Raw genomic sequence first — 23,758 nt, 5'->3', positions numbered from 1 at the left:
TTCTTCATGCTTAAAATTATGATGTGATGCCTGGAATCATAGCAGTTATACTGTGACATTAGCCAACATATTCAAGGTTGCTAGATAAATGTAAAGGTTACTAGGTAGCAAACAAATACATAAGATGTTAGTTAACTTTGAATTTCAGATGAATCATGAATAAATGTGTAGCATATGCCCCAAATATTTTCTGTATATATTAAAAAGTGCATAATTTTATAGATAATACACACACATCTATATAGCAGTTATATTGTGACCATGAACCCACACAGTCAAGGTTGCTAGATAAATATGTAAAATAAAAAGCTGTTAGTTTATATTCAGCTTATATACTGAGTCCCATAAATTCTAAAAACTGAGTTTTGTTGCAGTTGTTTTACTAAATATTGAATGAATAAAAAATATTTATAATGTGTACAGCGAAAGAAAAACAATATACCAAATGCCAGTTTAATAACCACCCAGTGTAAGACAATCTCCAGCCTGGGCTCTGTATTTAATTTTTCCTTGCCTTTTAAATAATTTGGATTTTTTTTTTTTCATCTTCATCCCCTTGAATGGCTAGGAACTGAAACAAGATATTTGCCTTTTCCAGTACAGTAAAGATAAGCCAGTATCCCCCTTCCCACACACAAATTACATGTCTAGGAGAACGGTGCAAAGTTAAAAACAGGAAGGCACTTTTTATCTGTGCTGTGACAAAGGTAGAGGTATTGATGTTGTCCTTTAGATTTCTTGATAGACACAGGTATAAGAGACAAAACAAGGAGAGAAGAAAGTCTTGCAGTTAGGGGTCTGGGAGTTGGGACTTTGCTTTCGCAGAAAGAACCTCAACTTCCAGATATCTAAAGGGGTTCCCCTGACTTCCCTTCCACTCAGCCCTAGGCAAGCAGACCCCTGCCCGAGCCTCCCTCCTGAGATCCTGCATATGCTTTCTTGCTAAATGACTCTTCGCTCCGTTATCTCCTCACGGGATACATCTGTTGGGTGCCTCGCATCCTCAGCTCCGCTTTCATCTTTTCCTATATCAACACATTGTTTCCTCCAGTCTGGGTGCCAGAGTGGAAGGGAGCCATCCCGCCCGACCGCGCTCTGGGATTGGCAGCGAATGAATGATTGGCAGCGGGCATCTCTGTCAGAGCTTTGGCATGCCGCAGAGTAGAAGCCCCGTGCTAATGAATGCCATCTACACCTACCAGATGTGCCACTGGGTGACATGCCAGATCTTTTACATAATGCCATTCTGCCGGACACGAGACAGCTGGGGATGGGGGTGTCTTTTAATGCCTACGGGTAAGAGTGGGTCTGACTCTCCTGTGATTCATTCATTCATTCACTCTTTCATTCACTCATTTATTGTACTCAGACCACCCGCCATTGTCCATACATCCAACCAACTCCCTTTACACTGGACCAAAGCCCAGGAGGGCGTCTCCCTCAGAGAAAACGTAGAAACTGGAGAGCCTGAGTTCCCAAAATATCTCCCCTAGCCTCCTCCACATTCATCACCTCTTTTCTCCCTTCCTCTTTGCTCCCCGCCCCTATCCAGACTCAAGAAAGGGCAATGGTTTAAAAGGTTAAAGAAATAAAAGCACTGAAAGGACCTGAAATTGAAGGCGGAGAAGAGAGATACCACACTTCCCACCTCCCCCCACCCATTATTCTCTTTTTCCACGCTAAACGTGCTTCCCACACTCCATTCCCTTTGGCAGCCTCCCTTGTTCCTTCCTCTTCCACAATCCACCAGAAACTAAAGAGCGTTTATCCCCAAGGGTGATATTCTGCCAGTGCCTGTCCCACGTCCTGGCTGAAGTAGTTGTCTTAGGTTGGAAGTGTCCAAAAATCCATGCTGTTTGGAAAGGAATGTTTCCTGGAGTGGGATGGACAAGGTGGGAGGAAAGGGAAATGAGAAAACCGCTTCTGGCCGACAAGGCATGAGTGCGCCTGTAGAGTGTTTCGGTTCTCCTCTCCCAGCGAGATTGCCACCCCCAGAAAGAGATTAGCGGGGGACTCGGGGGAGGATGCCAAGCTGGTGCCGGGCACTTTCTCCAAACCTGCCGGTTGAGGCTGCCCGGGAATCTGGGGCCCTTGCGAAGGGCAGGCCTCTGCTCCTGCTCCGCAGGGGTCATACCCCTCACACGCGCCCTCCCACGCCACGCACGCAAGCACTCAGGCCGACAGGCGCCGCTCCCACGCGCACACCCCTGCCCCTCGCACGCGGGGGCCCAGTCGCCAGGCCCCTTCCCTGGCACTCCCACCCCCGCCCGCTGCCGAGGCTCCAGATGGCGGCTTCTTGCGCTCGGCTCGCGGGCCCCCAGACGCCGCCCGGCAGCAGCCGGCGGTCGCTCCCTCCCTCCCAGCTGCTGCGGCAGAGAACCGGACCGCTTTGCAAGGCAGGCGGGCTCCTCCGCAGGCTCCCATTGGGGCGAGAGTGTGGCCGCGGGTGGCGCGGGGCTGCGGAGGGACCCGCAGGAGCTTCGCTCCTAGTAACGGAGCCCTGCGGCCGCAGGTAAGGAAGCCCTAGGGAACTGCTCAGGGAAGAGGCAGGGGAGCCTGATACTCCGGACTACCCCCACCTACCCGCACTGTCTCCCTTGAGCTTCCTTTTCCCCACCCCAACACCAAGCCAGGGTCAGTTGCTGGACCAGAGCACCCACGCGACAGCAGGGAGCGGCTTCGCGGACGCCAGAAGGGGGCGCCCAGCACCCCAGAACCCCGGCTGGAGGCGGCCACTGCCTGGGCGTCCCGCCCAGCCCAGCAGAAGGCTGCTTCGACCGGAAAGGTGCCCCCTTCTGCCCGAGAGCAGTAATGCCTTCCGCCAGCCGCGATTCCCTACTTGCCCATTTTTCTCCTCTCATCTCACTGCTCGCACTCTCACCCTCGCTTGCGCTTGCTCTTTTTTTCAGAGTATCCCCCCAAACCCCGCCTGGTTTCCTTCCTTTTCTCCGCCCCTCTCTTTGCATGTTGTATTTCCCCCTTGTTCTTGGGTTCCTACACTGGCTCTGGGTGGTTTTGTCTGCCACTAAAAGGTGGTGTGGAGGTGATGTGTTTCAGGCTTAGGAACTGGCTCCTCTCCATAGGTGCTTCCCTGGGTCGTCCCCGAAAGCAGTCCTGAGGGCGGCAGCTACTGGAGGTTGAGGTCCTTCTCTTCTGGGGATGGGGGACCGCAACAGTTTGCTGTATGGGTGAGCAATATGTTGGGGTGCGGCGCTTCCCCGAAATGCGGATCTACGGTCCCTCTTATTGGACGGATGCTTGAAGTTCAGTAGCTTGGTACTCAGCCCTTTCCTTCCACCGAAAAGTCAGGACGCACGAGGATATTCCTTTAAACACACCCCAAAAGACCTAAGGTCAGCGACCCCTGATAGTCCTTAGTTTTTCCCCGAAACAGCTATTCTCGAGTGGGGAAGGTGAAGAAAGGGACACTAAAAGTTTCCTCGTATCTCCGCGCCTATCTGACGTCCCCTGTAATCCGCCGGTGTGCTGTCGCGTGCCCACCATGCCCTCAGACAGGCCCCTGCCACGCGGCCATCGGGCTTTAGACCCCGCGAGCACGTTCCTTAAGCTCCCAGAATAAATCCCCTCGGAAACATTAATCACAACGACCAGAGGATGCAAAACGTGTGCCCGTGCAGTGTCTGCCTTTTAATCCCGAACGTAATTCTGGAAAGCAGCATCAGACAAGGGCTCTATTAATCCCTCTCAGAAGTCAATGCGATCACTGACCTACTAGACTGTTTTCCTGCAATTTCACGAAGAGTTAGCCTCGGTTAGGGAAATGTGACAAGACAGGAGGAAACAGTGAGAGGAGACTCCGGTACATTCACTTAAGAATGGAGTAGGGCGCTCCTCCTGTGGCGGGACTCCCTAGGCAGGAGTCCAGAAAGTCGATGGGGGGCCGGCGGCACGGCGGAGGTGGGAAGGTTGGAAGCTGAGTGAGGTTGAGACCAGAGTTGGAAAGGCATTTTCTCCCTTCTGAAGGCTTGGGATCCAAGAGATCCCATTTGGTGACTGTCCCCATACGATGATACGAGGGCAGGAGGGAAGGCTCACCCGCAACACCGATGAATCAGTTTGCCCCCCTGGGACCTGTTCCTCGCACTTGAGATTTCACTATCATGTCGTTCAATTAATCATATTTCGCTTTTCCCATTTTATTCAAAACCGTCTTCCAGTTCCCTCATAATCGTAATTTGCGCCATTGCCTTTTATCTTTGATTAATTAAGAAGCTGAAAATGATAATGGAGGGTCGGGCCAATAAATTAGCTTTAGGAACAGACGGACTGACGCCCTGAGCTGCCGCGTGGGTGGGCACTGCCCTACCAGGCTGAGGTGAGGATGGGGCTGGGGTCCCCGCCCGCAGCAGCACAGGGAGGGGTGAAGGATGGAGCGCGCAAAGCGAACCAAGTGGAGATACCCGCACTGAAGCACACCCCGCAGGCGCAAGCAAAGACCTCTCTATTCACCAAGTGGAAAGGTTGTGGGAAAGCTTAGCTTTTCCGTTTGAGGCTAGAAATGGTGAGAAAGAATTGGGGCGGGTTGGGGGTACTCTTGTTTCTTCCAAAATGTCTCGCTATACTAGTGGGTGATTAGGTTTAAAGTATGGGCCTTTACGAGGATTTGGGTCCTCCCCCTTCCGCCCCCAGATCTAGTAAGTTAGATTTACTTTTACTTCTTTGCCCCCTCCTCTCTCCACATGCCTACTGGTTTGAAGGAGTGAGGAAGGAAAGGAGGAAAAGCGAGAGAGTGTGTTTGAGAGATGCTAAGATCACACCAGTGGCCAAAGAGGAAAGCCCTAGCGGCGGGGCGGTTCAGGGTTCCTCTTTTCTCTCTCCATGAAATCGATCACGCCTCCAGACGGCTGAAGGAGAGCACTTTGCCACTCTTCACAGCTTCGCTCCAGCCTCTTTAGCTTTCAATTGAAAACCAATTAAAGGTTTCTATAAATCTGTTAGAGCCCCTTTTATCTGGGGACCCCTGAAGCATGCGATATTGCCCTTTAGATGCCTCTTCCGTGTTTTGTTTTACAATTGTTGTATCAATATAATGCGGCCTTTCTTCTCCTGTCTCTATAGATACAGATACACAAGGAAAACCAAAGCTATTCAGGCTCCTCATTTGTCCAGCAGCCTAACAGTGGTGCCCTTTCTGTGCGGCTGCTTTCCCTGCTTCGGGAGCAGCAGTTATGGTAGAAGCAGATGGCTACTGATTGGGGGAGCTTTGTGGCTCTAATGCTGAATACTTTATGGAAAAGGACTTTATCATGCTTCGTTGGGCAGAGGAACAAGGGGATGAGATTTATGGCCAGGAAAAATAAATCTTTTTCCAAGTTGTGACTCCTTCTCACCAGTGTCTCCTTTGCCCTGGGGGTCAAACGCTGAGGAATTGGTTTTTATTTTATTTTATTCTCCTTTCTGCTAACAGCACTTTTTAGTCAGGGTCTGAGAGTAGAGCAGACTAAAAGCCAGAAGTTTATAGAACACCCTTGGTTGTTGTTGCATCAGCTTTTCTGCCTCAGGAAAAGAGCAGAAGGATATGGTCTTGAATGCTCTTTGGGGCCGTATTTTCCTGGGTGTCTTGTTAGTTGCTGGGTAAAACATGATCATCCATTATCCTATTATCAGTAAAGGGAAAAGGGGGATGTTAAGTGCTCCCATGTAAAAAGTTAGAGGAGGATACTGATACTGAAGGAGAGGGGAAATGTTGGGGCATATGGTGATGCAGGCATGCTCCCACTCTGAAAGGTCGGACCACTGAGATGATTAAGGGATGCTTGAAATCTAACATTCTGAATTCCAATTTGAATTTTCAACTTTTGGAGGATATCCCTCTGTTGGAGGCCTAATTTCCCCTAAGATATGTCCATATCTTTTCTCTTCCTCTCACCTGAATTTCAAGCATTCCAATTTGAATTTCCAACTTTTAGAGGATATCCCTCTGTTGGAGGCCTAATTTCCCTAAGATATGTCCATATCTTTTCTCTTCCCCTCACCTGAGTTTCACATCTCTTGTGTGAAGTGGGCTCTGTCTCCTGCTGAGATGTTCTCTTTCCCACACACCCCTTCTCCTGCCCTCAGAACCTGTCCCCTTGAGATCTTCCTCTTCCAGAAACTATAATGTCACAGAAGTCTTCCTAACAGAGAGACCTACATGCCTACTGGCAGCCTGGCAGCAAGAAGTGGCAGCCAATCCCAACTCTGGGTGTCCTTTCCCACTCCAGACTCCTGTCTCCTTGATTTTTGAAATGCCATTTTCAATCGAGAAACATTTGCTGAACACCTACCTATTCCAAGCTCCTTTCCCCTGCCTTTCCAGTTCTTTTACCTTGTCCCTAGAAACCGAAGAGCAAAAGCCAGGATGACAGCTTCTAGAAATGTCGCCTAACTTTCTGCTACAAAGAGCTTCCTCCCAGCTCTCCAAACACCACCACCCCACATTCCAACATGCATCTTTGTATCTTGTTTCTCTGTAAAGAGAAAATGGGTAACAGGGGAGCTAAGCTTAAAAAATAAAAGGCAGGCATTCAGCTGCTTTGAATGACTAACTTTGGGCTCTTCTCCTGTGCTAGACCAAATGCTGTGCCAGCCTTTTGGTACTTAATTTTTCTAATGACCCTTTGACTTAAGTATTACTGTCATCACAAAGCCCTCTGCTTCACAGGAAAGCAGCCCAGGGATGCTAACCTAAACAAGTAACCCAACTAGCACCCGAATCAAGGATTACTCTTGCAATATTCATACCTACTCTATGAGATAAGTGTTTTTACTAAGGACTTTACAAACGAAGAAACCAAAGTGCGGAGGGTTTAAGTGATTAACTCAAAGACACACAGCTAATAGACCGCAGGCCCAGAGTTCAAATATTAAATGTTCAGGATCCCAAATTTCGAGTTCTACTACTACTACTTATTGGATCCTTTAGAAGGAGAAGGTACTGGGAACCCACAACAGATGGTTTGTGACCATGTCGCGGGACAGGGCGGAAGATTTCACAGAGCCTAAGACTGTGGGCGTGGAGCTAAAGTAACTAGTCTGTTCTGCGCTGCGCCTGCGCGAAAGAGACGTGGGATTGGAAGAGGCGGCTTTGCCAATGCTATCCGACCGGCTGGAGTCTCGGTCCGCCAGTTCCCTGCAGTGATGGGAGGGGTGCTGGGAGGGGTACTGGGAGGGGTGGGGGTGGAGCCTGAGGGAGACCCAGCAGAAAAGTAGCCCTACTCCCCGTTCCTGTACGGACCATGTGACTGGTGTTCTAGGCCCTACTGCAGGGTCCCACAGCAGTCCTCCGGTGTAGGGGAGGACCGGGACTGCCCACCCTGACAATAGTCCCGCTCCCTTGTGAGCTCCTATTCAGAATCGCGGCTCTTCGCAGTCCCTGGTTTTTGGCCACTCGTTCACATGTTTCTCATTCCACAGAGTCGCCCTGCTTCAGGCCTTGCCATCCTGAGTTTCCAACATCGTAAGTTAGGCGCCTCAACTAGGCCTAAAGAAAGGACTCTCAAATGGGCATTGGGGGTGTTGGGAGAGAAGTCGTATCTCTATATACCTGGGCAGTTCTTCAGAGCAAACTGGTTGCTCTTTCTTTAAGCCAGTGTTTGGGGGACACGCAAGAAAAAGGCTAACTGCTCGTGGATGGAGTTTTGGGGTCTTTGAGAGGTAGCAGTGATCTTGAACAGATTCCATCTGCCTGCTTTATCCACCAGAACCTCCACCCGACCTCCTAGCAAGAGGGAGAATTCCTCAACCTTCTCTCGGTGAAGCTTTAAAAAGCCGATGCACAATAAGCTTCCCGAATTTTCTAGTGAGGAAGTGAAGTCAACGTTTGATACAAAATGTCACACTAAAATGTATATTTATTAGACCCTAGGCATTGGTCTGTGTGCTTCTGAGTTGCAACTCAGCCCTCACAATAACTTTATGAAATGATTTCTTTATTACTTCAGTCCACATGAGAAGCATACACCAGTTAAACTTCCTGTTAGGGGGGTCTCAAGTTGAACCCAGGTAGTTCAGTTCCCTTAGTGGAGTTGTGGGATTTCCTGAGCCTGAGTTGTTGGTCTGTCTTCTTTGGTCAGTACCCTAGACTTCTAAGGAGAACGTTCTTTAACAAAGGTATCGAGGCCTCCCCGGCATGTACAAGACTGAAATGAAAGTAGCCCTAGCTCTTGGAAGTAATCCCTTACCATCTGCTCAGCAACTGGCTTTCCAAAACGCTCTCGCCCTGGTTGCCTCACTGAGTCCTCACTGCGATGCTGCAGGCAGAGATTGCCAGCCTTAGTTCAACTGGAGGGAAACCAAGGCTAAGCTAGGTCACCCGCAGCCTAGTTAATTAGAGTCGGGACCAGGGACTAATGCTCTGCTAGAGGAACGTGGGCGACCAACCGCAAGAGGTCGTGGGCAGGGCCAGGTAGAGGATGGTATTGGGGTGAAAGGAATTGCTGTTCTCGCAGACCCCGCCCTTTGGACGTCTTTCCTCTAGGAAAGTGGTCGCCTAGCAGGAGGCAAGTGTTGGCACTAATTCCAAGGAGGAGATGGGTAAGAGAACATGGGAAACGTGGTTGGCCCTTGGGACTGGAGTTCCTGCTTTGCATCTGGAATGGACTGAGCGCACCGCGTGGCCTTCACCTGCCTGGAGTTCACGGTTTGCCCACTCTGTTTCTGTCGCTGATGTCCAGCCGGGTGGCATCCTCAGTCAGTGCTCTGCATTCTTTGGTGAATCAGCGCAAATGTAGTGGAAACGGTGAGTGCCCTTTATGGTATTGCTTTCTTTGTCTCTCTCAGAGAGACCTATTTGGCTACCTTGAAGCCCGGCATTTGGCCATGCATTCTTAGTTCTGTCGCTGTGAGTTTTACTGAGACATGGGCACCATGGAATCCAGACATCAGAAATTGTTCAGTCTAGCAGGCATTTCTTGCCTTGCTGCCCAAAATTTGGGATCATTTCAGATGTTAGGGGTCTTGGAGATAGAGCAGTTAATTCAGTTCCCCAGACAAGAAATGAAATCTGCTACCCTGTGAGGGCAGTGACTTTCTCCAGGATATTGTCACAAGTTCAGGGGAAAACTCGCCCCCAGCCCTGTCTGGAAACACTAACTTCCTAGGGTCTCAGTAAACTGTAGAATATAAATAATGCTTGAGAGGCATCTGATCGTGTACACACAAGGTGTCAGACAGTAAAATTATACTCAATATATTCTTTATACTCTATCCACTTACCTTTCCAGGACCCATTGCTCGACCATATGATTTCATACAAACTAGTTTCTTACTTGAAAACAGGAGCACTGTTTTGAACATGCAATCTAGAAAAATTAGAGGCCTAAAACTTCTTTTTCCTTAGGGTTACCTTTGGCAACATTCGCCCTTTAGATGTCTTAAACATACACATGTGCTCATGTGAACACACATGACTACATCTTCTCAAGTACAATGCTGTTTGGACTTAAATTGAGTTCTGGGCCTAGAAAATCTCAATATCCAGATGACCATATTCAGTGTGTTTATTCTTAGGAATTTATGAAGGATTTATTTGACAATTCTGGATATTATTCCTTTTAAGGTATAGGTTTTTCTTAAAACATTAGAGAGATTGTGAATGATATCTTAGTTATGTATTTTGTTGCCAGAGAAACATCAGTGTGGGAAGCAGCTTTTCACTCAAGTTCAAGAGAACAAATATAAGTTTTGATACTTCCTACCAAATAGTTTCTCTGCTTCATAATGTACATCCAGTTTCATTTTTAGCCTTTATGATGTTAGTATTGTTAGTGACAAGTTGATCTTTGAATTTGTTTAGAAGACTACTTCACCAAGTAATTGCAATGAAAAAAGTCTTGCACTGGTAGTTGTAAGTGCTTTTGAAAGATCTGATGAAAGCAGTAGGCCTCCTATACAATGTTTAGGGAGACATTCTCCACTGATGTTAAATTATGAAATAACTTCAATTCATGTAAATTGAAATTATGAAAGATGGTCTTCATTCAAATAGATCACTCTGGAATTTAAACAGGGGAGCAATTTGGGTGTTTGGATATATCCAAGGCTCTCACTAAACAAAGTTGATTATTATAGTTGTGGTTACTAGTTCATATTACTTCACATCTCCTCAGGTCTCAGGGAAGTATACCATGTGTACATACAAGTCAGAAAGGCCTGGGCATGTGTGTCTTTTGCCTAGACCCCCTTCCCCAGGAGACCAAAGCTTTCTGCTTGCTCATCGCCAGCAACTTGATTTCTCATGGTCTAAGTCCACAACTTAGAAGGTCAGTGGGAATATAATGCTAGGGAATGAGTCTGCCCAGGAAGTACACACTACCTGTCAATCAGTGCCTCTCTCATTAACTCAGGAATTACACCAAACCTAAACCGGAGAAGAAAAGGGGAGAAACTCAAGTGCTGAATCTTGGGATAATGTCCTTTCTTCCTGGTTAAGTGAGGAAATTTAATATATACCCTCTCATTTGGTGACATTCCCAAGGCCTATGGTCAGTCTTCTCAAAATCTCATTTGACACTTCTAGATACCCCCAGGACCTCATTTTGTCTGGAAAGCCTGGAACAGAAGGTGAGGAGGCTTGGTGTGACTGACTGATTGACTGTGACTTGACTCTATTTCCTTCCCTCAATCCTATTCTGAGATCTGCTCAATGTCTATGGTGTCTAAGACTGGGAAGGGCTTTTGAATGTGTTGGAAGAAAACTAGCTGTTCCTTGCTATATGTCTAGACATTTATCTGGAGGAGGGGCATAAAAGCTAGGAGAGTCCAGCATATCAGGATATTGGATTTGGTTCAGAAATCACACGTAGGTGAGCATGAGGCATTGATTTCAGATCTGTAAATCACTTGTTGACTATGCTGGAATTCATACACAGAAGCCACTGAGCCAGTTGACTACAAGTCACATCCAGGAGAGGATAAACAGGAGAGGGCAACACAAAACTTTCAAAGACTAACCAACTCTCAGCTGAACTCCAACAGAAGTGTAAATGGAGTTTAGCATCCCTCAGAGAGAAAGATTTTAAACTTGAGAGAGGGAAATTTTAATCATGATGATAATACTAATGGTGGTAGTATCAGTAGCAGCATTAAAAACAGTAGTGTTTATTGAAAAGCAGGCAAAAATGAATCAGGAGTAATGATCTCTACATTCAGAGGCTTGAAGACCCTCCTCACAGACTAAGAATTATCCACTCCTGAGTCTCTGGCTTTCTCAAAACCAGCCTGGGAAACATCCACTCATTTATCACCCAGTGAACCAACCCTAATACTTGGTGTAAAAAACAGACTCAAACTGAGCTTGACATGTATACTTAAAAAACAAAGAGTGCCCCCCTTATTCCCTATAAACCATTATCCAGTTCAGCAGATCTGCCTCTTCTTGACTCATCAAGATATAATAAATAAATAATCAGATTAAGATGACCTCCCACTCTCCCTTTTTAAACCCCCAAATAGTCTCCTGAAAAAAGACAAAATGATAGGAAATGAGATAACGACCCTTTGAACAGCATTTTTGGCACAGATTGGCAGTTTTTCCCTGCTCACAAACCCATCATTTGTTCCTTCTCCATGTATAAGTCAAGTTTATCTCCATGTATCAGTCAAGTTTATCCCTTAGAAAGTTTCTTATTCTGAATGATGGGGTTAGGTAATGCAATACTGCTCCCTAAAGCTCCATTCTCTGCCTCCACAACTCTGATAGCCCCTTGCACAGACCTCTCTGTGGGAAATTAATAAACTTAGGGAAGAGCTGCCACCGTCTGCTTCATCTGCTTCATTGGCATCCTCTTGTCTTCAAGCACAATTTTCTTTTCACTATGAATTGCTACACTTTTGACAAGCAAACATTGGCTGGTGTATTGCTTTGGAAATAGGGTTAGGAAGACCTGGAATAGGAAAACAATGTGTTTCTTATAGGATAATAATCTTCAAAGTGAGTTATTTGCAGGATTATTTTTACTTGTTTCCTATTCAGAATTTAAGATATTTTCTGGACCCTGGAAGGAAAAGGGCATTCTTATTCTAATATTCACCGAGAATCAGATTTCCTTTCTCACCCATTCTCCACCCTCTCACTTAGGCCATAAAAGACATCACTCTGGAATCATTCATCAACTTCTCTCCAGCCTTCTCTTCCCAACAACACTGCAGTTGTGTACACGTGTATTTTTACCATGACTACAAGAAGTCTTGCTAAAGCAGAGCAAGGTGAGCATGCTCACTCTTCATTGTCATTCTCCTAACCACCTAATTGGAAATAAAATCCCAGGGAAAAGAGTTCCAAATATATTCATAAACCCATCATTCCGTGTCAATTACATAAAACTATTGACCGAGGTCTATTTTTATAGTACTGTCTGAGACCGAATAAATGCCTCACCCTTCATTTAGAATCAGTGAATTCCAGTAAGTGATTTCAAAGTAGTTTATGCACCATTCTAACCTGTGAATTTCTAAAGAAATAAAAATAATTTGTGGTTTCTTTATCTCCCATTAATGATTTCATTTAGACCACTTATATTACCACGTAAAATGTGTACTACGTAAAATACTGGAAAACTCTCCAAGTAGGAATTTCTTACCCATATTTGCTTTTTATTGCTGTTGCTAAGTTAGTCATTTGATCCATAAAACAAAGAGTTGGTTGGATCCATAGAATGCAAGTATTTTTAAAAAATAGATCTTTACCTAAAAGCAGGAGGCAGAATCTAATTCAGGCAAAAAAGTGAAACTGAGATTAAACATCCGAAGACCAGATTCTAAATAAACCTCTCCTTTCTCTGAAATGTAGAATTGTAGTTGTTTTCTAGCTTGAGATTTAAAAGGTCAAGTTTACCCAAACACATTTTATGTACCAGAAATATTCTTTGTATTATACAAACTGGAGACAAGGTTTCAGTATGTAAAAGAGACATAGTATAAGTAGAAAGGAGATATTCTCTATACTTAAGAAAAAAGGCCAGATGCAGGAAAAATGTCTTCCATTTACAGCTTATTTTCTAAATGCCCATCTTCTGGAGTGGATGCCTTTATATTTACAGTGTGTGATAGGATTACAAAAGTGGTTTACATGGACAGATGACTTTTTCTGAAAAAGACAAACTGTATGTTTTCTAAAGAATAGCCAAAACAGCACAAAGAAGTGTTCTATTGCACAGATTAATGGAATTAAATTCCTGAACACCAACCTCACACCACCCCAGCACATACCAGTGCCTTTATCTCGCTGTAATTTCTGCAAGACTACACCTCTTTTTTGGTTACTTTTCTCTTAACTTGCTGTTCTTTTTCTCCTTTCCTTTTTCTTCCTTATTCTCTCATTTCACTTAAGAATCTGGCCACTATTCTTCAAACTGAGTGTTTTTCCCCAAACACTTGAGGCAATCTTTTCAACATTTCTAACTCTCCCACTCACCTTTTAAAGAAGTGATTGAGACGGGGTGAGGGGGCAGCTTTCATATGTGTGTGAGGGGAGTTGAATCTGAGACTTGATGGAGCAGCCAGTCATAAGACAGTTGACAGCTAAATACAATTGCAGATTTTCATATGCAGACATGAGAGCCTTCATTGTACTGAGTCTGTCATTAGGAGTCACTCAGCCAAACTACTTAAAGCTGCATATATTTGCAAAGAGAAAGGACACCTTAGATGAAAGAAAACTGCAGTTCCAGAAGCTTTCTTCAAAAAAATCAGTAACTAACCTGAAGTGAAGGGAGTATTCTGTCCTTTCTCCCAATATATGGAGATTTTGTAGCCCTTTCCTTCCTGGTCCCGCCTTAATCTAGGCAGAGGCCCTGTCTGATCAGAAGGAATGCAAACTTGTGTGGGGTGCTGACCAGGTAAGATAAACTGGGAGAGAGACCCAATGGAAGTGAACTCATTAGGAAATTCCCTTCACTTCACTTCTGCTCTTTAAAGTCCTTCCTTCTGCCTCCTTAGAGGGCAGGCACCTGCAATGAAAGATATTCAGTGCCTTGCTGGCCTCTGGATTATAGGGAGAGCTTTCCAAGCTGTGAAAGGATCTAACTAACACAGTAAGGGGCTCTTTGCCAGCCCCTATTATACTCACCTTATTTCAAACCCTGGGGTGGAAGTCTGACCGAGATTGTCTCGTCTTTAAATCGTGGGTCTGCCTCTTGCCCTTTAGCCGGCTACACAATCCGATTTATCCTAAAGCTGACAGATTGCCCACTTCATTGTAGTGATAGTGTGGGTGGGAATTGAGGGATCAGCTATACCACCCAAAGGTCTTTCTTCCCTTAGGAGTAGAGAGGAACAGAGAAAAAGAGCCCTGAAGGCCCCTGCGAAATTGTCAACTTTCCTCCCTACGGAAGGAGTCAACTTTCAGGCTGTTAAAGACCTCAAGTCATTAGCATCAGCTGCTGCACTAAAGGGCAAGCCAGCGCCTCTAAGTAGCTTAGCGCACAAACGAGGCTCCGGAGACGGCCTGGGCAACTCCATCCACTCCTCCATCAACGACTGGACGTGAAAACGCTCTTTGAAGTCCATCTCGGTAATAATTTTTACTTTAAATCATCCCCACCCCCACGTCTTACAGTACTGGCTGCCCCCATTATGGGACCCCTCGGGGACTACTTAGAACCCATAACGCAGAGAGTGTAAACGCAGGACCATCTTGTCCAGTAACTTGGACTCTTCCCATGAACGCCCTCCCGCCCCCGCCCAGGTACCAGTGTACTGGGACCTGAAGACCGGTGTAAGTACCCTTCGGAGGTCTGGCGGCACCGCCACTTTATCCCCTTACCGGACTCCTGGGCCACGGGAAGGTTAAGCCAAGTACTTTCCAAAGTGCATCCTTTCTGAATTTTGCATGGGAGGGGTTAGTAGTGTGAGCACTTGTAAAGAGAGCTCCCGCCCCCGCCCCCAGTTTATCATCCCCCAGGCAACTAGCTTCGCAAATCAGCGACAGCTCAATGGCCCGCAAATCCCTCGTGGATAATCCCACACCCGTCTCTGGTCCACAAAACTCAAACTCTGGAGATACACGCGTGGGGTTCTCGCGCATGCTACACGTCCAGCTCTCTGTCCTAGGTCCTTCAAGCGCCTAACAAAACGGAAAAAGCCCGTCTCCAGTCTTTGGGTACCTTTCTTTCCGATCCTGAAATTGATTTCCCCCTCCTAGCAGTCCCAGAGGGCCCAAGCTTTAGGTAGAGTCGGACGGGCCGGCTCTTGGAGAGGCGTTGCCAAGGGAAGGTGCTCTGGATTCACGAGGCACGGGGCAGACTCGGGAGAAGGCTTCCAGGAGGCCGGGGAGAAGGCTTCCAGGCAGGCGGCGCCTGAGGGAGCGCCCAGCCCAGCAAAGAGTTAAAGGGAGGGGACGTGGGCTGTCACGCGTCATTGGGCAGATTATGTGCAGCAAACAAAAAGTGTGTGTCTGCGTGCCAGTCAGTCACTGCATCGGGTCCATCTGTACAACTCTCTCCGTTTCTCTCTCTCTCTCTCTCTCTCTCTCTCTCTCTCTCTCTCTCTCTCTCTCTCTCTCTCTCTCTCTCTCTCTCTCTCTCTCTCTCTCTCTCCTTACCCTCCCCTTATCTTTCTCTCTCCTCTCTCCATCTCTCCTCTCTTTAGGCAGAGCCTACCAGACAACAACACCAACACCTCTTGACATGGAAATACACTGATACAATAGGCAAAAAGAAACATTCGATTGCATCTTCCCGGTCCAGGTGGCCTTCTTCGGGCGATTCAATCCTGACCTTATTCCTGGTAAGTCTATTTGCATTGATGTGGGAGGGGGATGGGAGAAGGCAGGTTTGGTGAGAAGAGTGGAAATTTTTGTCCCCCGTCTCCTGCTTTTCCAGAAGAGCGGGGAAAATGATTGTTAAGGGGATCTCTACTGCCAATAAGATTATACAAAGGGAGGAGCGGGTGGGGAGCACTTTGCCGGAGAAGCAAGGGACTGGGGAGCGCGCGGCAGCCAGACAATGCCTGCCTAGAAGGGAGGGCGAGCGACCGGCAGCCGCGACCAGATTTCAGCTAGTCCTGCGGGCTCTAGGGAGAATCCCCCTGGCGGATGAGAACCCTGGGCCTAGAGCAGGACGTTGAGCTGTGAAAGGTTGGGTCGCGAAGGCGACTGCGCGCGGGTAGCGAGCCCAGGCTCTTGCCCACAGATTATTGTGACCGGCTTGAGGCTCGTGGCGGCTGCCGCGGCGAAGCTGACGGCTATTAGCGCGGCGTAGCGAGGACCTTTTCACCGTATTGTTAGGTAGAACTGCATTTTAATGACTGCGTCCCTGCTGTTGCCCGAAGTGGCGGGCGACCTCCTGGCACAATGAGACGCTTGTGTGAAAGACTTTAAAAAAGAAGAGAAAAATTAGAACATAAAACGGTGAACTGGAGGGAATTAAGAAAGGGAAAATAGGATTCGCTTGAAAAAATAAGTCCTTTTTTATATAAAAAAATGTATTTTAATTCTCAATTAGACATCCGGAAGGCTACTTCGTGTGGGCTTAAAATGTATAGGGATAGACTGTGTAGCAAAATAAAATTTCTACTTTTTGGGCATTTTCTTTATTTCTGCTGTCTGGCAGATTTAGTCCAACACTTGCCATTTGGGGCACACAAGAGAATGAATGGGAAAAGGCTGACTAAAGTTTTAGGCTCCGTTAGCTGAAAAGGAAGACAAGGAAAAGATACTACTTTTCCATCACATTTGAAAAACTAATTGGTTAACAGACATTAATATTAAGATAAAAATAGACATTGCTAATATTATTCCCTAATGTACAGCTTTGCGGGAAAAGAGAGTTCTACTCTTTCCCGCTAATTAAATTATATGAAGCATAAACAAATCACTGCCAAAAGTGGGGAAAAACCACCTTTAGATTAGGGGAAAACCAACTTGGAGAAATATTTTGATTAATCATAAAGAGTAAACAATGCAGATACCTCAGAACTAGTTTTAAATTTTTAAATATCTGGAGGGTTTTTTTTTTTTTTTTTTTTTAAGTGATAAGCCTTGTAGGGGGTGTCCAGTGACAGAGGAAGGGAAATGTCCCTTTATGACAGCTTAATAGAGAACCTTCCATTGGGGCTTTACTTTCTAAATTGCTGCGGATTAAACAGCTGGAGAGCCCACTGAGGACTATTCAAGCAGGGCTGCCCCCTCTTGCCCAAACAGGGTCGTTATCTGGGGAAAAAAGAATTCACCAGTCATTACACACGGTATTTCAGACTTGCCCCGAACCTCCTCACTTCATGGGCTACAGGCGACTCAATCCACCCTCTTGTATAACAAGGTAACTGGGATTCACCCTCATCCATAAATAAGCATGTCGAGAAAAAAATAATTACCTCTGCTTGCTGCTTTTAATTAAAGCCTCGGAGGGACAGTGTTGGATTATGGTAATGAGCAGACATACGTCCCTTCTTGTAGGCTGCAGAGAAAGGTTAGCTGACACGGAATTAGTGGCCCTGACACTCCACTTGAAATCCATTCGCCATGCTCCGCTGTCTCTGCCTGCTTGCTAATGCTGCTTCCCTCTTTGGAAGAAAAGAAAAAAAAAAAAAAAAAAAAAAAAAAAAAATCAGCTTTCAGGCACCCAGTTCAATTCATAGGAAAAGAAGATCTTTTCTTCAAGGGTTAAAAGTTTCTTTCAGTTAGGAAAATCAATATAGGTTGGTAAAAAAAATGTTTTTCTTTCCTTACCTTTACCCCATAAGCATACTCCACCTATTGCCAAAGTACTGCACAAAATATCTTGTCTTTCCTAGCGCTTTCTTTCTTTTCTTTTCCTTTTCTTTATCCCAAACATTCAGTGGGTTCCAGATCTCCTACCATTCTGATTATTGAAAAAGAAAAAAAAAAAAAAAAAAAAAAAGGAAAGGAAAATACTTCTTAGTTGGCATCTTTTAAATATGCCAGATTAATCTGCTTTATTTTTAACATATGAGCTCTGAAAAAAATCAGGCAAGTACAAGAAAAATCTGTCTTGTAGTCATAGTGCTGTCTGGGTTCACATCAGTAAAAGCAATAATGTAACTCACTTCCTTATCTTGTGTATCTTTCTCCAGTGATGGAGGATTCAGGCATCCAGCGAGGCATCTGGGATGGAGATGCCAAGGCTGTCCAACAATGTCTAACAGATATTTTTACCAGCGTTTACACAACGTGCGACATCCCTGAGAATGCTATATTTGGTCCCTGTGTTCTGAGCCATACTTCCCTGTATGACAGCATAGCTTTCATAGCTCTCAAGTCCACTGACAAAAGAACAGTACCTTATATCTTCCGGGTGAGTCTTCGTTGGTCTGTGTAGGTATATGAGGGTAATGTCCTATTGAAAATGGACTAAGAATCATGGTAATGACAAGCAGAGATAGACTTTACATGTAGAAAATACAACAATGCGAGCAATACTAGTTTTTACACCAAAAATTAGAGAAGAAAAATTAAACTCAAATTGTTGTCAACTGCTTTTCTGGAACACATGACAAAATTTGATATGGAATGCTAGAAATGTCTGAATCAGTACCTCAGTTCTAAGTTTTCCTCTTGGTGAACCGTGACTTCCTAAACTCTCTAAGAGATTTCACTAGGGCAGAAGCTATTTGCATGCTAAGTACTTTTACAAGTATTGGGTACTTTTGCTCTCCAGCCTGGGAGGCCTCCCTGTCTCTTAAGTATTATTTTCTTTTGATAACATTAGCTAGTGACCAGAGTTTGTATTTAAGTAAAAATGTTAATTGTTTTGACAGCACAGCATCATTAAGTCCATATGTTTTAAGTTCCAACAGGCCTCTCACTTTCTATTCTTTCTTTACAAAGAAAAGCTATTAATTGTTCAAGCCAAAATTAGGAAGATGAGTGTCACAGAATAATTTCTTTTACTTCCCCAAACAAAATGTTCCAGGATTTACTAATGTAAGATAATTTGGAAGTAAATTCTGAAGGGACTAACACTAATTTACATTTTAGAAAGGAATTTCCTCATTTAGTATTCAACCAATATGTGAAAATGATGACTTAAATAATCTGTATGGATTGATGTAAAATTTCAAAGGATGGTTTTCTTGCCTACTGGTTATAACATAGGCATATATTCCAACTTAGTCAAGTTTTGGAAGCTTGGTCTCAGGTAATTCTTTGGTAGACACAGGAAATGATCCTAGTTCCTCTGGTTCATTCTCTCATTGGGTATCCCTTTCCCCCGCCCTTGTCTTCTATTTTAAACTGTAGGTAGACACCTCAGCGGCAAATGGTTCCTCAGAAGGTCTCATGTGGCTGCGGCTGGTCCAATCAGCCAGAGATAAAGAAGAACAGAACCTTGAAGCCTATATAAAAAACGGACAGCTGTTTTACCGCTCTCTCCGCAGGATTGCCAAAGATGAAGAATTACTAGTTTGGTACGGGAAAGAACTGACTGAGTTACTCTTACTCTGCCCCTCTAGATCCCACAACAAAATGAATGGTAGGTTGGTTTGCGACCTGCATGTGGGCCCCTCACTAGCTGGGGAGAGGTGCTAGGAGCAGCGGGGTCTCACCCCGGCGCGTTGGTGCGCCCTTCTTCCCTTTGGCAATCTTATAGGAAGTTTCAGAGGTGTAGTTCGGAATGAAGCTGGGACAGACAGGCAAGGATAAGTAGTGGCACACTTGCTTGATTACTGTACTCTCTCGAATCAGGAGGGAAAGTTAGAAGAGGTCAGATGGTATATTCTTTTCTCGGGCACTCAGACCCTGAGAGATAAAAGTAGATTTGTGAAGGGGATGATGGCAAAGTGGCCTGCGGGAGATGCTGAGTAATCATGTGGTGTGCGTGTGTGGTGTTTGCTCACTAAGCAGGGTCGTCCCCTTACACATGCCTGGAATGCAGCCAACGTTTCCAGTTTGAGTTCCCCTATGTGGCGCATCTGCGTTTCCGCTGCCCCAAGAGACTTCACAGCGCCGATATGAGTCCCCACGATGAACAAAGCGGCGGCGTGGGCACCAAAGACCACGGGGGCGGAGGCGGCGGCAAAGACCAGCAACAGCAGCAACAGGAGACGCCGTTGGGTCCGGGTCCCAAGTTCTGCAAGGCTGGCCCCATCCACCACTACCCGGCCCCCTCTCCGGACAGCAGCAACCCACCGGCCGCCGCCGGCGGCAGCAGCGCAAAGCCTTCCACAGACTTTCACAACCTGGCCCGGGAACTGGAAAACTCCCGGGGAGGCAGCAGCTGCTCCCCGGCCCAAAGTCTCAGCAGCGGCAGCAGCAGTGCGGGCCACCAGGAGGCGGAGCTGAGTCCCGACGGCATCGCCACCGGCGTCTGCAAAGGGAAAAGGAAATTCCCGGAGGAGGCCGCGGAGGGCGGCGGAGGCAGCGGTGCGGGGCTGGTGGGGGGCCGGGCCCGCTTCGCCGAGAGGCCCCTGCCAGCCTCCAAGGAGGATTTGGTCTGCACGCCGCAGCAGTACCGCGCTTCTGGCAGTTACTTCGGCCTGGAAGAAAACGGCCGCCTCTTCGCGCCACCCAGCCCAGAGACTGGCGAGGCGAAGCGCAGCGCCTTCGTGGAGGTGAAGAAGGCGGGCCGTGGGGCTGGCCTGCAGGAGGAGGCGACTGTGGATGGCGGGAGCACCACTGCCGAGGATCACGACGCAGGTGGCGGCGGCGGCTCTTCCACGCCGGCGGCGGCGTCTCCTGCGGGCGCCGAGAAGCTGCTGGCCCCGCGGCCCGGGGGCCCGTTGCCCAGCCGGCTGGAGGGCGGTAGTCCTGCGCGAGGCAGCGCCTTCACTTCGGTGCCACAGCTGGGCGGCTCCGGAGGCAACGGCGCAGGGGGCGGCGCGGGGTCAGCAGGTTCAGGTGGTGCGGGAGGTGGCCAGGGCGCCGCGTCTGACGAACGCAAAAGCGCCTTCTCGCAGCCGGCGCGCTCCTTCTCACAGCTGTCCCCGCTGGTATTGGGCCAGAAGTTGGGCGCGCTCGACCCTTGCCATCCCGGCGACGGTGTGGGTCCCACTAGACTCTACCCGGCCGCCGCTGACCCTCTGGCGGTGAAGCTCCAGGGGGCCGCGGACCTGAACGGAGGTTGCGGGGCCCTGCCGAGTAGCGGTGGCAGCCTGCCCAAGCAGAGCCCCTTCCTCTACGCCACAGCCTTCTGGCCCAAGAGTTCGGCAGCGGCCGCAGCTGCTGCTGCTGCAGCCGCTGGGCCCCTGCAATTGCAGCTGCCCTCGGCTCTCACGCTGCTGCCGCCCTCCTTCACCTCGCTGTGTCTGCCCGCACAGAACTGGTGCGCCAAGTGCAACGCCTCTTTCCGCATGACCTCCGACCTGGTGTACCACATGAGGTCGCACCACAAAAAGGAGTATGCGATGGAGCCCTTGGTGAAGCGGCGGCGGGAGGAGAAACTCAAGTGCCCCATTTGCAATGAGTCCTTCAGGGAGCGCCACCACCTCTCTAGGCACATGACCTCCCATAATTGACACGGAAAGGACCCTGGCTTTCCCCGCGCCCGCAGGCACAGTCAAGCCACCTGCAGGAGTACACGCTGAGGACATCCACCACTTCTTTGTGCCCCAAAACACTGTACCGACATACAGGGGCACACGCACACGTGCCCCAACCCCAGGAGCCTTCTCATTCAATGTTTACCCAACACACACACACACACACACACACACACACACACACACACACACACACACGATGGTGGATTTTTGATGGAGGGAGTTTTCTTTTGAATGCACGCATTTTCACTTTCCCAAAAACAAAAGTACATTTTTTAAAATGTCATATATTGCAACATATTGATGCATTTGTCATACGTTTCTACTTAAATTATTAAGCACTTACGGTTTAGATGTAATAATTATATGTAAGGGCAAAATTTATTTTAGATATAAATAATGGAGGAGGATGAGATGCTTTCTGCATTTCCTGATGACAGCTTGTGTTCTTACAAAAATAAACAAAACAGATAAAAAGGGGGTCACCATTCAATTTTAGTTTCCAGGGGGAAGTGCATGTATCATGAAATGATTATGGACTTCAATGAAGAATGTCATCAATTATGTAAATATGTATTTCCTTTTAATACAAAGTGTAATTTTGTGCCAGTGAAATGGAGTCTTGAATAGTTATGTGTTTCTTTTATCCCTGAAAAGATTTATTAAACTTTATAGTTTATCCGGGTATGTTGGATGCTTTGACAATAAATGACTATTTTCTTCAAAGCAATTATTTGGAAAGTTTTTAACATTTTTTAGTAGCTAGTGTTAACCTTTTGAATAAATGCCATTTGTTTTCATTGGCTTCTGAAAAGAAGGGAAGAAATAGCACAAGAGAGGAATAATAGCCTTTTTCCATTTGCATTGATTTACTGTAAGTCATTTCTGAACCCCAAAGAAGGTAAGTTTTGATTATCACTTGGGGAAACTTTAGGTGCAAAGTTTTGGGCTTCTTGAGCAAAGACAATTATTTAGGCAAAATGCTCCATGCAGCTAACCTGTCACTGGGATGTCTGCATTCTTTTCACTGCAGGGTAATAAGCATCTTCACAAATGCCGGGAGATAATTTTCAGACCTTTCTGGGAAAACAGATGAAAGGCCCACTTTAGGTTTGAGTAGTGATTCCTACATGGAAGAGTATGGTATACTTCAAAACTCTTCCATACTCTACCATCCATTAAGAGGCTCTGTAGAGAGTTTTCTAGAAATCGAGGTGAAAAGATCCTGGTTTGATGGTAGTCTATGTGTTGCAGGACCCAGTTTTCCTTTTAAAGATTCACCATCCACACAACTTCTGGAAACAAGCAAGCAAACAGAAAACCTGGTCTTGAAACATTATCATACAGAAGAAATGACAACTCTCCTCCTTTTCCTGTTTTCCCTGTACGAAAAGTTCCTCTGTATTCTTATGCTGACACAATTCTTAGTTAAATAGAACATATATGTGTAAATGGTATTTCCAGTAAGTATTAGATACAAAATGAACAATGATCCCTTAGGTCCTATGGCAGCATGCTCATAATCAATTGCCATCTCCATAGTTATTCACAGACAGTGTCCTCGTTTAGCTGTCATAGGTGCCATCTGTTCTATTTTTCCCTCCTTTTTTCACATTCTGCTTATCTTTCCCTATGTCTGAAGGACGTTTTTGAAAAGGTCTGAATTGAAAAATTACACAAGGTCTCACTACAGACTCTTCAATAGTTTTTCCTTAAAGTATTTTAAAGTCCTCATTTTCTTAAAGTCATCACAAAATAAGTTATGATTACAGTAAGGAGCAGGTAAAGATGAGGTATGGGGCACAGAGATGTATTTATAGTGTTTGACCATCTTGGTGAAAAAAGCAGGTTGTCTTCCTTAGGATCATGCAAATACATTTTGTGTGTGTGTGTGCTATGTTTCTTTGAGTCCTGTTTTCACTTTTCCTAGGCAAGAGTTTGATGACCTGTTACATTCACCCCCAGCAAGGTGTCATGAGAACAGTCCACAATTCCACTTCTAACTCTTGACTAGTGTGACCCTGCATTTTGGTTGACACATTGTATGATTTCCCGCAGCTTGGTTCTCTCACCTATAAAATGAATGAGGTATGAAATACTATCTTTAAATTACTTCTAGCCTGAAGAATTGCTTTTTCTAATAAGCTAACCAATTGAACCAAAAGGGGGTTTTCTAAAGAAAGACCAAGATTGGTTGTGAAGAAAATTGGATGGCAAGAAGTGAGAAAGATATCTGAAGATGAATGAAAAATGGCCTCGAGAGGGACGTAAATCACAATACCCAACAGGCAGACTATATTGTCCACACTATCGGTTCTCTGGA

At 46.3% G+C, this 23,758-nt stretch overlaps 1 protein-coding gene across 1 annotated transcript; it reads left to right on the top strand.

Moving 5' to 3' along the window:
• The first annotated feature begins 16,315 nt into the window (after positions 1 to 16,315).
• Positions 16,316 to 22,159, top strand: PRDM8 (PR/SET domain 8). The gene is made up of 3 exons (XM_079153989.1): positions 16,316 to 18,254; positions 19,199 to 19,430; positions 19,802 to 22,159. The coding sequence occupies exons 1-3, from the start codon at positions 18,036 to 18,038 to the stop codon at positions 21,409 to 21,411; spliced, it is 2,061 nt and encodes a 686-aa protein (XP_079010115.1). The 5' UTR covers positions 16,316 to 18,035; the 3' UTR covers positions 21,412 to 22,159.
• Positions 22,160 to 23,758: the final 1,599 nt, after the last annotated feature.

Source organism: Sciurus vulgaris, assembly GCF_902686455.1.
Source record: "Sciurus vulgaris genome assembly, chromosome: 9".
Taxonomy (NCBI): domain Eukaryota; kingdom Metazoa; phylum Chordata; class Mammalia; order Rodentia; family Sciuridae; genus Sciurus; species Sciurus vulgaris.
The sequence above is the reverse complement of the archived record's forward strand: the minus strand, read 5'-3'. Positions and strand labels throughout refer to the sequence as shown.